General features: G+C 39.2%; 1 protein-coding gene across 5 annotated transcripts in view; it reads right to left on the reverse strand.

The window, feature by feature from the left end:
- larp1 (La ribonucleoprotein 1, translational regulator) overlaps window positions 1-15,058 on the reverse strand; it is a 57,561-nt gene that overhangs the window by 19,609 nt on the left and 22,894 nt on the right. For 3 of the 5 annotated variants that reach the window (XM_044223244.1, XM_044223242.1, XM_044223240.1), the window contains exons 2-7: window positions 14,719-14,783; window positions 12,300-12,365; window positions 7,209-7,280; window positions 3,879-4,032; window positions 1,523-1,657; window positions 729-878 (exon numbers count right to left, since the gene is read on the reverse strand). In XM_044223244.1, the coding sequence (XP_044079179.1) occupies window positions 729-878; window positions 1,523-1,657; window positions 3,879-4,032; window positions 7,209-7,280; window positions 12,300-12,365; window positions 14,719-14,783 (642 nt within the window). The remainder of the gene's footprint in view (window positions 1-728; window positions 879-1,522; window positions 1,658-3,878; window positions 4,033-7,208; window positions 7,281-12,299; window positions 12,366-14,718; window positions 14,784-15,058) is intronic. The other 2 variants (XM_044223241.1, XM_044223245.1) reach the window with 2 other exon arrangements.

The raw sequence follows: 15,058 nt of genomic DNA on the forward strand, positions 1-15,058 counted from the left end.
ACAACTTATCGATAGTATATTGAAGTTTCTAATTTTCATATAGAGGAAATTATTCTATTATTATTAGTGTTTATATCATTAATATGCCCCAGCCATAACCCAGCATAAAAGGTTCAAGTGAGTTTTATTTTTAGCTTCAATGCTGAGATCAGAGTTGTGAAAAGTTCTCTCCATTAATGTTTAGTCAGAGAAGAGACATGAAGAGCTCATCACTTCTACAGCACGTCTGCAGGTTAGATCTGACTGATGTATCTTCAAGCAACGTAACAAAGGTTTTGTACAGTACAGAACGTATGTGCTCATAGTCGTCAGTCCATAGTACACTGTAAATATACAGTATGACTTTGTTGCCTTTTTATCCTGTGATTCAGTTTGTATATGTTGTATGTAACTGAATTGTTAATGTTTGAGTCACAATGACACGTTCTTGCACATTTGTTATACTGGAAAGTGAACTGAACTGGTACTAAAAAAGGTTTCCGGTGATGACAGTCACACAAGCAGCACAGTGGTGAAATCCTCACCAGCGCCTTTTTATGCTAGTATTGTTTCAGGAAACAAAAAAGAGGCTGATGGCCACAATAAGAAAGGCCAAGAAAAGAAAGTTCTATTTTTTTAAACATTTTTTGAGGATAGAAAATTGGTGGTAAGGTTGTATTTTGAGTGTTTTACTTTCATTTCAATGCGTGTGTGTCTATGGGTGGAGGGAAAAAAAAAGAACCGCATACCTCTCCCACCTCTGCCTCGTCCCCGGCCTCTTCCTCTGCCACGTCCGCGACCTCTGAACCCTCCGCGGAACGGCGCTCCCTCACTCTTCACACTGGACACCTCGTCGTGGTCGTCACGCCATTCCCGCTCGTACTTTTGACTGTGCCAGTCTGCAGGTAAACCAACAACCTTCCCGTCAGCACAAACACATCATCACACTAGTAGAACAAAACTTATATCAAATGGAGTCGGATGCAAACAAAGTTGTGAAAGCCAAACGGAGCTTTCAGTAACTGCAGATAGTCTTGCAGAATTATTACTGTTTTTAATCAGATGAAAGTTACTTTTAACTTGTAATCTTATGCACACCAACAGATCACATGTCCTCTTAACAGCCAACACATTTCATTTCCTCAATGAACATAAGAAACCAAACTGTGTACATTTAAATAACTGAGCTATTAAAGCAGAAGTAGCACATTAGTAGGAGCACATACAGATCTCTTCACATCCTGCTGAGTCATGCACACTGTCTCAACCAATGTGCACCAAGAGATCAGCCACAGATGGAGTAACACACACACATCCAGTACAACAAATTAAAATCTGCTGTCACTACTACAAGCTTCATGTAAAACCAGCTGGGTGGAATTTCTTCACATCATCATCTCAAACTCATTTTCAGATGCTTTTCTCTTAACTCTATGGCAGCCAACATTCACCACCTGTCACCTACAGTATGTAACCTGAACACATGCTGCCTCACTTTGGCTCACAGTGATGCCAATAATGGCCAATGACATTGCAGACTGACCTCTGAGGTCGTTCCTGGCGTTTGGAGGCAGACGGGGGTTTTCATTCTGTCTGCTGTTGTTCCTAGAGGCCGAGCGCTCCCTGGGACCCTCGGACTTCACTTCGATCATCAGGGGAACCCACTTCTGCTTGTTTCCTGTTTGCAATGACATGAAGTGGTAACACAGGTAGAAAAGAAGAATGAATTAATTTAAATCACTTAGTCTGTAATTCAGTTTTGAATTCTGAAAGGTGTCTGCAGGAATCACCTAAATCTTTCATAAATTTATTTTATCACAGACAGACTTTTTAATGCTCCCTCAAAACCAGATTTTGTATTGGAAATATATCAGCAGGCTAAGGTGAACCTTTAGCAAAAATATAGTTTGTTAGTTTTCTGCCTAAAATGCCCTTAAACTTACTTATATACATTTTGAGCATTTTTCCTGGCAACAATCTCATATTTATCAAAAACCGCCAAATAATCTTTATGGCTACAGGTAGAAAACTGTTACCAAAAGTTGACTTCAGAGAAACCCCCCTACCATCGACCTTTTCATTGACACTGTTGATAAACTACACTCCAAAAAAAGATGACTTACACCTTTCTACTACAAAAAGTCAAGGGGTAAGAAATACTGGATGAAAATGGCTTGTTACTCGGAGGAAACAGACACTGATTTCTGCCTTTTTTGAAAAACATTTATTTCTCTTATTCATTTTCAATACTAAGGGGCAACGGCACCTACATTACTGTGAATGAACTGTGTATCTGTCGGTGTTTAAATGATGACCCCCTCCTAGTCCTCATACTTTTGTTCTGCACTTCTGTTTCACTGGTAAATTAAAAATTCAGCCAAACAACAATTTAACAATGTAACTAAATTGAAGTTTTTTAAGGTTTAAAGTCATTACTGTGGAGTCTTTTATTGGTGAAACAGCACTAAGTCTGCTGCAGTACCTCTGCTGGCCAGCAGGGTGCATCAGTGATCAGCTCTTTAAAACAACATCTGGTTGTAAGAGTGATGTGTGGATGTGTAGGTGAGAGTGTGACAGATTCTCCATGCAATAGGAGAGGGAAATGACAGTTTTAAGCAACGTGGCCCTGCGTCTATCTGCTGACTGAGTAGATAAGGGAAGGATACACTGAGGCTACTGAGTCAAGCCTACAGTAGCCACAACATGTAAAATACTGCTACAATAATATCAAAACAAGCTCACTACAGTTTATACAGTAACGGATCTTTTGAAAGCAGCAATGTGAGGAATCGGTTTGTAGAGCTGCTCAAAAAGCAAGATGATCAACCAAAATTTCGGACCTGCCAGAAATCTATTCAACAACAGTCCAACAGCCACATTGTTGATCGTTTGTGCAATTAATCAATCTTTGAACCACCTCAAACTGAACGTCAAACGACGTCAGCCTACCATCCCAATTCTAAAATTAGTCTGGGGCGAACAATTTAGGGTTTAAATCTGGCTTAATCTGCTCGGCTGATTTTTGTTTTGTTTGGGGTTTATTTTCTTCAATGCTGAGATCAGAGTTGTGAAAGGTTCTCTTCATTAATGTTTAGTCAGAGAAGAGACATGAAGAGCTCATCACTTCTACAGCACATCTGCAGGTTAAGTCTGACTGATACATCTCCAGTCGACAAAAGAAAAATGTTGGTTTTATTGTTTTAAACAAAACAGACTTAAACTTGGTAATAAAATATATAGAAGGCATAAGCTTGAGGTTGTCAGTCCAAAATACGCTGTATGTATGTGACCTTGTTGCCCTTTCATAATTTGCTTGCACTGTAATAATTTGATTATTACAATAAGGAAACATTTATTTCAACTGTCATGAAAACACCTTAACTAAGCTATCTCGCACTAGTATTACAGTCACATCTGGAGTAAACTTATCTCCGTTAAAATTGTACTTTATTTGACAAAAATTGTATTTGACACAGCAGTGTAGTTAAAGACTTTTTGTTCTCTAATGGGGCATATGTGGTCCATAAAAACTGAACAATGCTAAGTCTATACTTTCTGGTTGAGGCTGATATTTGCTATTCAAAGATTCTTACAACTAGTGGGGCAAAACCTGGCCTGATGATGGCGCCAGTGTTTGTTAGCTCGATTAAAAATCCTCTGTATGGTAGCTATTTTGTGACATCTCAAACTAAGGCCACTCTCAGGTGTACTTAAGTTCAGCTGTGTTTTAAGCTGAATGTGAGTTAACATACACCTACAGTTGATACTATTGATGGATGTTAACACGCTGAGGTTTAGCATGAAACATACGAGCCTTTGTTTAGCACATGCTACTGTTTAGTATTCATCAATTTGCTTCTTAGCATGCTAACACGCCAACTGCCCGATCCATATTTCACCTTTCTTCTTCGGCCCGTTCTTCTGGGAGTCGTCGTCGCCATTCTTCTCTTCTCCGGAGTCGTCTGACTTGGCCTTCAGGTTCTCCTTGCTCTCCTCGATGATCTCTCTCTTCTCCTTTGACTCCTTCTTCATCGTCACCGTCCTTTTAGGAGCCTGGACAGGAAACAGGTTGAGAAAGATATACATTTAGAAAAGAGTAGCAGAAACAGTTAGGTCCATCAAAGGAGACTTAAGACCAATTCAAACAAGAGAAGAATTATAGGGGACTTCGCAAAAAACTATTTTAGGTAGCACATTTTTACAGGACATGAAATTGGCTGAAATTAGTGCCACAGACACAATATGCTCACATATTCACACATTATTTTCTGATTCCGCAAAGACGAATCTGAAGTCAAAACTGCTCCAATTATTATTATTTTTTTGATTAAACATGCACAAGAGTACCGTCAGGCAATAGACTGCTTCCTTAACCCCTTCCCAGAACAGTGATTGTTTAATCCTAGCTTAGCAACATAATTAGCAAGCAATATAGAGCTAATGCTAGCTTTGGATTCCCAGCATGCTAAAGTAGCAGGCAAGGAGCTCTGGTAAGAGAGATAGTATCCAAAGAGTTTGAAGGGTGCTGTTTTTTAGCGTTGACTTTTTGCCTGTCACATGTAGCTTTAGCCTCAGTCATTCAGCATGATATCATGTATGTAGCCAGCAAATGCATATTTAAGACCTTTACAGGCTTGTCGTTTTAAAATGAGTCAGCCCGAGACTACGTTATCAGTCAACTCACAGAGTTAATGTAAGCTTAATTAGCTCGCTAGCTACAGCTGATAAAAGCAGCTAACGACAGTTCTTATTTCAGCCAGCTAGAAATGAGAAGCAGCTTCTGTCTCTCTCTGAAACAAAGGATTGATTGTTTAAAAAATGACTAGGAATTTTGAGTGGTAAATCTGTGTAGCAGTAATAACTAAGGGAGGGGCAGGGCTTAGCGAACAGTTGACTGTTGCACATTACTGGATGTTTCTTGGGCATTATCATAATCAGAGCATATATGGCACTGAAAAATATAACCAGCAGTTCCTGCACTCATTTATACGTATATTCTACTAACCAACACTCATAACACCAAATGTAGCATTTATGATCTGTGATGATAGTGTAAAATAAATCCAATGAGTAGATTTGAAAAAAGAACGTTTTAGTACACCATACCCAACAATGTATAAACTGGTATCAGTATATAAATACATTCTCCATTCAGAATGTTTTTATACTCAGATCAATTAAACTGTTTGAGAGAAGTATTTTATCCATTCAGGTTGAAATTGCAAATACTACCTCCTCAGGGCCACAGCAAACGTGACCAGGACAAAGCAGACTTTCCATGTGCTTTAGACTTTTCATTATTCCGTCTTTAGTTCGGTCTCATTATAATGTTTGACTGCAGCAGAGCAACACGAGTACAACCACTGTACTCCAGCCAAGCCTAAGCCAATACACAGTAGCAGACACAGGGTAGTGCATCATACATGAATTGCCTTTGCTGGTTATCTTTGCTCACAGAGCAGATATCTGAGTTTATTCAAATCAAACTGACTTCAGCCGCTCATCTGTGCTACGGCAGCTCAGCTATCAGCAACACACATATCTGCAAAGTTTGACACTCCTGAGGTGTTTGCATAAGAGTCATGCAAAGCGTTTGACCCAAGTCGAGTAAGTAACTAGAGGTACAATGCATTTCAAGCCCCAAACCATTCTGTCCACATACACGCACCCACACAGCCTTCGAGGTGTCATATCACAAAACTAATCTAATCACACTGAACTCAAGACCCAACATGCACTGTAGTTCTTAACACCATTGTTAACAGTGATTCACCAAACATCAAACGAGGCACAAGCAATTCTGTTACACTTGCAAACCTTGCAAATGTGCGAATTATTAGTGTGATTAGACTGGTGGAGAGATGATTTCAGAAAGCCAAAGGAACACATTTCAGACTGATAAACCAGTGTGTAATGACATGGTAGGGCTTTTAATTTAATGTTCTTTAATACTTTCCACAACTAAGATGTGAAGGAAGATCCACCCTGGCTACATATTAAACTGCCTGTGGAACCTACAACGGACTTTTTTATTTTATTATTATTATTATTATTCCCAATAAGGTTTCTGCAAAATGTGTGTATTGTGCTAAGCCCTGCTGGCTTCATCTATCTGTTAAAGTAATGGCTTTTTGTCATTCAAATATAGGTGTTAGTTATGTAAATGTAAGTTATGGCATTATTCAGTCATGACAGGACCGTTACAAAAAGAGCCAGCGGCATTACTGCTGAAGAACAATGTTTTCTTTTCATTCAGGCTGCATCAATGATGGATTTTAAGTCTTGTTTGATGAAGCCTTAATTAGCGTGCATCATGAGCGTGAGGAATGCTTGCCCCCACTTCTCACTAGTGAATATCCTAATAAAATGTCCCATCAGTTTTATCATTTATTAGATGATAAATTCTGCTGCCTTTTTATAAAGTCTGACAGCACACAAGCACAAAAATAAATGAAGTGCTGGTTTGATTGTTATTGTGGTTGTACAAGAATTGTTTGTTTTTACCTCTTGTGCCACACACTGTGAGGGAGGAAATCATTTTTACAGAATGATAAGAATGTCTTCTACAATTTACAAGTTCACAGCATTTCGCAGTTTATTAAACTGGTGTAATATTGCCAGTTTAAGAGGGGCTTTAGAGTAGCAGGAGAGTGCTATTGTTCTTTAAAGAGGCACAAAGCCCAAATCAAAATGTTGGATGTAGATGAAGGTTTAGTAATCTGTGGTCTAAATGCTGAGCCCATATATACTTTTGATGTGAAAATATAAAGAAAGTGAATATCATTCAATATAGTGAATATAAGCTTAAATTCACTGATACTGCCAACATCTGTAGGCAGCTAAGGCATGTTCTGCAATTTTGTGATGTGAGAATATAACGCTCTTTTTTCTTGTCATAAAATGATATAATTTTTGATTTTGCATTACATTTTGCTAATTCTCAAAGCCTTCATGAGGTGTGTTCTGAAACCTTGAATTTAAAAAGGACATAAAGACGGAGAATGTTTGGTACCAACTAAGCAGTGCAAATGTTGGCAAGCTAGGCTAACTAGCTTCCACTTTCTAGTGGAATACAAACTTTGAGTTTAGTAGGCTTTAACTGATTCTGACATTGTTTGATGTTTCTTTCTTTGTGTGGTGTTGCATTTTAGATGTTTAAGTTTTATGTTGGAGGTATCATAAAGTAGGTAGGCAGGCTGCAGGTTTCATACGCTGCTGGTTGAACTTACAGTGAATCTCCATGAGTCTCTGACCTGCCTGACAGTCGGCGGGCAGGACACGGTCCGTGTCACTGCCTCAATCTGAACAGAGGGAGGGAAGAGCAGTTTAGAGAAGACAATGAGGTGGACCATGATGTACACACACACACACACACACACATTCATATGTAGAATATGTACACATGTGTGTACAAACACTAAGCTTGCCTGGAGGAAAAAGCTCTACTGCTAAGCAGTTCAAAATGGACGTGAGTGGAGAGTCTTAAAACTTCAGTATTTGGGGACTTTTTCAGACCCTAAAGTGAATTTAAAGTCTCACCACCCGACCAAGTCGTCCGTGAATCCTTCCAATCCCCTGCAGTTATAATCTGGTAATTTTGTGCTATGGGGGAGTAACAAAAAACCAAATTATTGCCTCTTGAAAAGCTGTTCTGTGTTGTGCTGCTCTGTTCCAACAACATGAGGGCATTATACTTCTTTCTGTTGCCATCAAAAACACTGAAAATGCCAAGTGGATGCTGCACAAGCTGTGGATAATAAGAAGCTTTTGCTGCATCTACTCTCTTCTGAGCTCCCTCTGGGTTTATAAAGTACATCCCATCATCTCAATGGCTAAATGGCTAATGTTGTGTCATTACTGCTCGCTTTGCTTTGGATTCTGCACAGAGCAGATTATTTTTAGTGAGAAGTGTGAAATGAACCATTGGGGTAGATGACTGTGTTTAAAGCTCAGGTGTGAGTGGTGGAGTGTGTCTTCTGAATCAATAAAGACAAGTGGTGTAATGGCTGAGAAAATGTCGACAGTAAAGCGGAGAACAGAGGGATGCCGATTAATTCTTCTTCCACCACAGGAAGGTACTGATGAAGCTTCTGTTACAGCCAGTTTCACAACAAGAATAAAGTGACTGAACACGGCTGCAGTTACAGTATAAACCACCAACCAACACAAGAAATCAACACTACACTGACAATCTTTTCACTGTGGACACAAAACAGACAACAAAATGGGGTGATAACTGATAAGAATAGTTTGTTTTTGTTACCTTCATTGTTGTTAAAAGCAACAACAAACACACAAGCCATGTATGCTGGTATGTGATGTTTTTCCAGAGGATAGTTGGTTAAGAGGGGGCGGGGTTTTTTAATGCCTGTGTGCTTATGGGTGGACACTTAGCCTCCTTAAACCTGCTGCCACGTGACACCTGTTTGATCACGCCAGTTGGTGGAGAAGGCAAAGGTTTGATTGTAAAGACAGAAAAGGTGATGACATAGAACTATGAGAAATTGTTAATTAATTAAGGATAAGAATAGGTTTGGCTTGCCAAGAGTTAATGCCTATATGTACATTGAAAGGGTGTGGGTCACTGTAATCATTCCTCCTGTCCATATTGGCCATGAACCGATCATTTCCTAGAACAGCTAGACAGTAAAAGAGGGGGAAATCCTGTCCCTGTTTGGTGCAAAAATATATTCAGTTCAGCTGAAACTAATGTGAGGCTTCACTAAGAAGGAATTTCATAGTGAAAAGGCTGTAGGAAGTTACCCATTAGATTTGTCTAACTCATATTAGCTTTGGCTGAACTAGAATGTATTTATACACAGAACGAATTCTGTGGATTTTGTGGATGTGGACTTCCATGAGGCCAGTAAGTATTGTATTATCTTTAAGGGCAGTTCACCCCCAAAATTAAAATACATATTTTATAGAACTGTCCCTTTAACCTATTCTTTAAAGGGTCAGTTCACCAAAATCATAATACGAGTAAATAATAAGAGTAACTTGATTAATGATTAACCAATTATCAAAAATCAAAAGTTATTTTCTGTTGATTAATTAGTCTGCTAACTGTTTCAGCACAAGATGTTCTGGTTTTATGTGTCATGGTGTTGAGATATCTCTTACATTTCTGCTGCCAACTCAACACACGGTGAATGAAACTTGTTTGTGGTGCTTTAAAGACACATCTGTGACACCAACATGCTTTTGAAGTGTGTTTTATGCTGTGTGAAGAAATAGATAAGGTGAGTGCCCATATGAAAATTTCTCAGAATACGATATTAAGGAGAAGTGTAAATTCTATAAGTGTAAAATAAAGATAGAGTACATTTATCTAAGGTGACAATTCTCTAAGTGTAGAAATTTTTATTTTAAAACGTAAACTTTAAAATAGGACATTTTTATTGGATGAAATCTCAAGTTTAACTTTAAACCACAGCAGAGAATTCTAAAGCACAACCCTGCAATCAAAACCCCCTCCTTTATCAAATTTCAGCGTCTATTTCCCAGTGTGAATAATCTGTGGAATTCACCGACTGATTTACAGCTTTAAATGTTACGTGACGGGCCGTGAACTCCAGCCCCCTAAGAATAGCAGCAGCACAGATCCACGGGTGGTTTAATGAAGGGGATCCCTAAAAGGACATCCCTTCCCAGCCCTTGGCCACCTTCTCCAAACTCCACCCCTCTCACCTATGATTTCTGTCACCGGACCCGACGGTTATTCCTGGCTCTAATGATGTGACCCACATTTTCATGCGTGGGGACACGCACTCTCCCTCATCTTCCCTCAGACCTGGCTGCCTAAAATAGGGGTTACCGTGGTCACTCTCCCTTTGACACACTATCACCCAGAGATCAGAAATAGAAAACGGCTCTGAGGGGTGATGGACTACTGCCGCTACTGTAAAACGACACAAATTAGAAGCATCCCCTGTCGGAACCAACAGATGTAGGGGACAAGAGAATAAGTATATACGGGACAAGAGAATAAGTATATTGGGGACGGGGTCATTATGTTGGCAGGGTTTTTCCTGCACAGAGGAATTTGGCGCCCCCCAAAGAGGTTTTAGCTAGCGCCAATGGAAAATCACCAGCGCTAAAATTATAATTAAGAATTAAAAATAACTATTTAAATCCTCTCTGAATGTGTTTAATAGCAATTTATTTTAAAAACATATTTATAAACTTAAATACGACGTCTTTCACTTCCAGCAGTCAGCCCCCCCGCTCATCTACAGCTGCTGTATATTACACATGTGGCTGGTGCTGGATAAGCCAGCTAAGCTGTATTGGTTTGACTGGGCCTGAACGCTCCGCTGTGAAGCTAGCGCTAATGGGAGAGAGGACTTCCTGTTTTTTTTTCAAAAAGCAAAAGCCAGAAAACATAGTGACCAGGTTACATCGCTGTCTCCGTCTCTCTCCTCTGCTCTCTGTCTGTGACGTGGATGTATAAAGAGCTGCAGGTCTATGTGTGTGTTTGACCGAGGGCGGGGCTGAGCTACACACACAAGCAGAGCAGAGGCGGACAGGATGAAGCGTGGCTTCGGCTGCATTCACACAAAATCCGACAATATGGCTCCTTCCCGCAGGGTTGTGCGGAGGTGTGGCCGTGTTTATTTGTGCTTTAGAACATAACCACTGTGAAACAAACAATCAGAAAATAACTTTTTATTTATCCGATTCACTGCTTTGTTCTCGCTAACCCTGCTCCCTCTCTTCATTCACTAGCTCGCTCGACCACCACTGCTCTCTCTCTGCATGGGCCCAACTTTGAATCGCGTGTTTACAAACTGCAACCTACAAATTCCTACTCATAATGCCTTTAAAGACTAACTCATTCAATCCGATGAATCACTTTAATGAAATTGAGGATTTTGTTTGAGGATTAAAAAAAAATTGGGGTAATGACATCATAACATATGACATTCAAGCTTCAAATGTAAAAAAAAAAAAAAAAAAAAAAAAAAAAAAAAAAAAGACCTTCGATACAGCCCTACATTTTTGTTTATCAAAAGAAATAACAGGAAAATGCATACATTTTTGGATTTCAATTTAGATTCTAAATTTCTGAATTCTTCGTCCAAATTACTGATAGTCTTTTTACAATTTCCATAATAGATCGATTTCAGAGTGTAACATTTTGCCTGATCCCTGCTTTGAGGTCAGCCATCTTTGTTTTGTCTCCAAACTGTCTGAGAGGTCCTGCCATGGTGGTGAGCCTGGACTAACTATTCCTTAAAAAAAAGAAACATGCAGTTGGCCAACAGAAGCAGACTGCTCTGTCTGGATGTGCTGTTTAGCTGCTGTGTAATTACAACCACAACCACTAAAATACCTATTGTATAAAACTACACACATCCACTACAGCAAAGTGTAGCAGGACAAGCTGAGCTGCTCGTTCTGACTGGTTGTTCAATATTATAATTTGTGACTACTAAGATGCTCTTTTTATAAACACCATCCTCTGTTTCTCATTCTGTGTTGTGCCCCATGTTAAATTTGCCTTTTAAATATTTCTGTTCATCTGTATCTGACTACAACCGGGAAAACAGACAAATTCCTGTCTGCCTCCACCTGCTTGCTGTCATTATTAAAGATTGTTTCCTGACATCATACCACCACAGCTCTCGTATATCTTCTTTCTGTATACAGCCAATACTGTCACAACATTACTGCCGAGGTATCAAGTCAAAAAGTATCATTAGATTTGATTTTGTTATGATCACCCAGCTCTAACTCAGATGTTAGCATCCTACAATCTCCTGCAGACACGGGGTTGATATTTTTCCCATCACTTAAAGACATAGTGAAACAAAAAATACATTTTCCAAGTTCTAATCATGTGGCCTTCTTTTAATTGTTCAATTATCTCTTCTATGCGAAATTTATATCAAAAAATAATTTTTCCAGTATTTTTCAATCAAAATTCTGCTCTATTATCAAGGTGTCTTGACATCACTGATATCACTGTACCATCTTTCTGCAGCCAAAATCTACTGTTGCAGATTAAATTGCTGTACAGCGAAATTGGAGGTAACAGTCACTGCAAAGATTCTGTGACCAGCTGACAGGAAGACAAAAATGCAAGTCTGACATTGGAGTACATGTGGAATAAAATGTTCATTTTATGGACAATTTCCTCAGTTTTACTTCAGCCTATTGTACATGTATGTACAGGTCCATGTATGGAGATCAGGTTGGCTCCACTGCAGTTGAGTGGGCCAAGTCCCTAACAGACAACACCCTCATCTCATCAGTGTGTCCTCTGCACATCTACTCGCCTGTGACTCAACACTTCTCAAACAATCAATAACACCTACCTGCATGTCTTTAGTTGCGATCTCCCCTGGAGTCGGCCAGCTGTTGGCGTCGGCAAAATCTCCAACCTGAGCAATAAATAAAAAAAACAAAAACAAAAGCTGAATTAGCAGGAGTGACCGAGGTGATGTTAGAGCAGGTTATCTATGAAGACAGGTGACTCTATCCAACATCACACCTTCAATGTGGAAATTACAGGGTCAAAACTGAGGATTGTACAGCTTTACTGCATACTATTACTACAGCAAAAAGTGAAGATAATCTTCTGAGGAAAGTCTGTTGGGGCTGCACGTTCAAATTTTTGGGCCCCAAATTGCTCCCGAGGGCTGTGCCTTCAGTGCATGACTGTGTGTGAATGATTAGTTACTTTGATGAGCAGTTCTGCCATCGGTGTATGAATATGTGTGAATGGGGTGAATGTGATATGTAGTTGAAGCACTTTGAGTAGGCAGAAAGACGCTATATAAGTACAGTCCATTTACAATTAGATAAACAAATTCAAATTGTCCATTCAATACACCTTTTCTTCATAGAGTGCAAGGAACACTACTTATATGTTAAAGGCCGGATAAAACCTTTTATTTCACAGCTAGAAAACACGACTCAATATTCTTTACATTCTTTACATAACTGAGCAAGTTTGCACAGGTAGCAGCACTTTCAATTGTACTTTGGTCCTTCCATGTCAACCCCATGCCTCAGCTGTAAAATCCTGTGCAGAAATCTAACAAATACACTGTCTCATCCTCACTGTTCTTCAAACTTACCTGCTGTCAACAACTTACTCTTCTTTTTTTTTATTCTTTAGCCACGTTTCCTGTGATTTGTCCATTTCTGTCTTTTGTTTCTGCAACATTGCACGTTTCACAAAGGCGTCATAAAAGTTTGTGGTCAAGGTGTGGTTAACAACCCTGGCGTACAACAGCCATCAAAGATGGGTTTCAAGTTGTGAATAAAACGCTTTAGGGAAAGTTTGTCTGCTTTATCTGCCGGGCCATTGGCTCACCAGGAACTCACATTGGCATTACAGGAAGTGTGAAGGGAGGTTATTACACAGCTTGAAGCGTGACAGATAAATACCGGCACTCTGCCTGCACATACCTTCACTGAGATCTGAAGAAGCTCTGAACTAATGAAGATGTTCTGTTTGAATTGGCCCTGAACTTCTATCTATAATTACATTACAAGACAGTGTAATCCCTCATTCGTCCAGGAGTGTTCTATCGTAGAAAAGGTTTCAGTCGTAGTCATCTGGACAGTGTTTTCAGAATCAAGACGTTTCGGCTCGGAGTAGGGAGTGACTACAACTGAAACCTTTTCTCAATTTATAATCATAGTATATTGGTATTTAGCAGCATTAAATGTCTAGATGGTGATATACAGCAAACCCAGCACAGTAACTGGGAAAAACTGAACATTTGAATCAGTCTGTTCCTACGTGATTACCTACTCAACTGAAAATAAACACATTAGCGACTTGGCACTTAATAGTGTGCCTGAAAACCAAACAAATATTGACGCCTCGCATCAGCCAAGTTCAATGTAATTAAACCCAAATTAAATGGATATGGTTTTATATTGTCATTATATTTTAATCATCACATGACCAACTCTGTAGTTATACAACCATCTTGATGAAGTGAATGGCCGCAAGTTGTTAACACAGGAATCGTTCCCATCTCTACCATCCACCCCATGTGACGTGAACGCGGCATTACGCAGCCCTGCAGGCACTAACCAGGGCAAAGGAAGCTACTTTAATCTCTTTTAAAAAAAATAACATTTAATCTGTATTTTGATATGCAATTGTTAGACTGATATAAATAAATGCACAAAATAGCATTCACATAGTTTGTTTTTTTATTAAAAGAACCTTTAACTTCATTCCTACACTCTTGATCCTGAATGAACAAAATACCTCAAAAAGGACCAAACAATAAAATTCAATGAAACTGCTGATGCCTTGTTAATTTTGCCAATTACATGTAAAAGAGGTGTAAAAGTAACAGGAGGATATGGTTCAACAAAGACTTTTAAAGGCCCAAAACACCAAATAGACTTTGAGACAGTGATTGTAGTTCTATATTATGAAAGCAATTTTAATATTATGCATGTGCTGTTGTCTCTTAAACCTGCAGCTACATTAGCTCCATTACTTTTGAAATTGGGCTGATGTTGAAATTAGAGAACTGTATTCACTCTATTATTTTTCTCTTTCTAGCTTATTCTGTCTTCAGTATTCAACCCCAGCAGCTACTTTCTACAAAAATAAGCCATGTGGGGCCTGTTTGTTCTTAGTTTTAACATTAAATAGAGCATTACTGAATATATACAGTATAATATCATTATTGTGATTATATTTTTGGGCTATTTCATCTAGCTGTGCACAGACTATTTTCGCATACAGACACAGAATATTACCTTTCCTCCACGTCTGGCTTTGGGTGGGTTTCCTGCTCTCACCACCTTGGCAGGGCCGGTAGACTCTGTGGAAACACATTAAAATGGTCGACATTACAACCGGCTCTGCATACATGAACATCGTCTAAAAACCATCCAACAACAGCAATGAATGGAGAGAAAAGAAGGAAAACAACAGATTCCCATTTGAAATTAGTTAATTTTGTCTCAAAAAATGAAGGTTGTGGTAAAAATGAGATGAACAGACAAACACCAAAAAGCATGAGAACACCGAAAAGCTTGTTTTTCGGTCTCGGTTTTACCCACATGTAGTGACTTGCTTGTCTTCGGTTAAATTAGT

This window comes from Siniperca chuatsi, linkage group LG14 (genome assembly GCF_020085105.1).
Source record: "Siniperca chuatsi isolate FFG_IHB_CAS linkage group LG14, ASM2008510v1, whole genome shotgun sequence".
Taxonomy (NCBI): Eukaryota; Metazoa; Chordata; class Actinopteri; order Centrarchiformes; family Sinipercidae; genus Siniperca; species Siniperca chuatsi.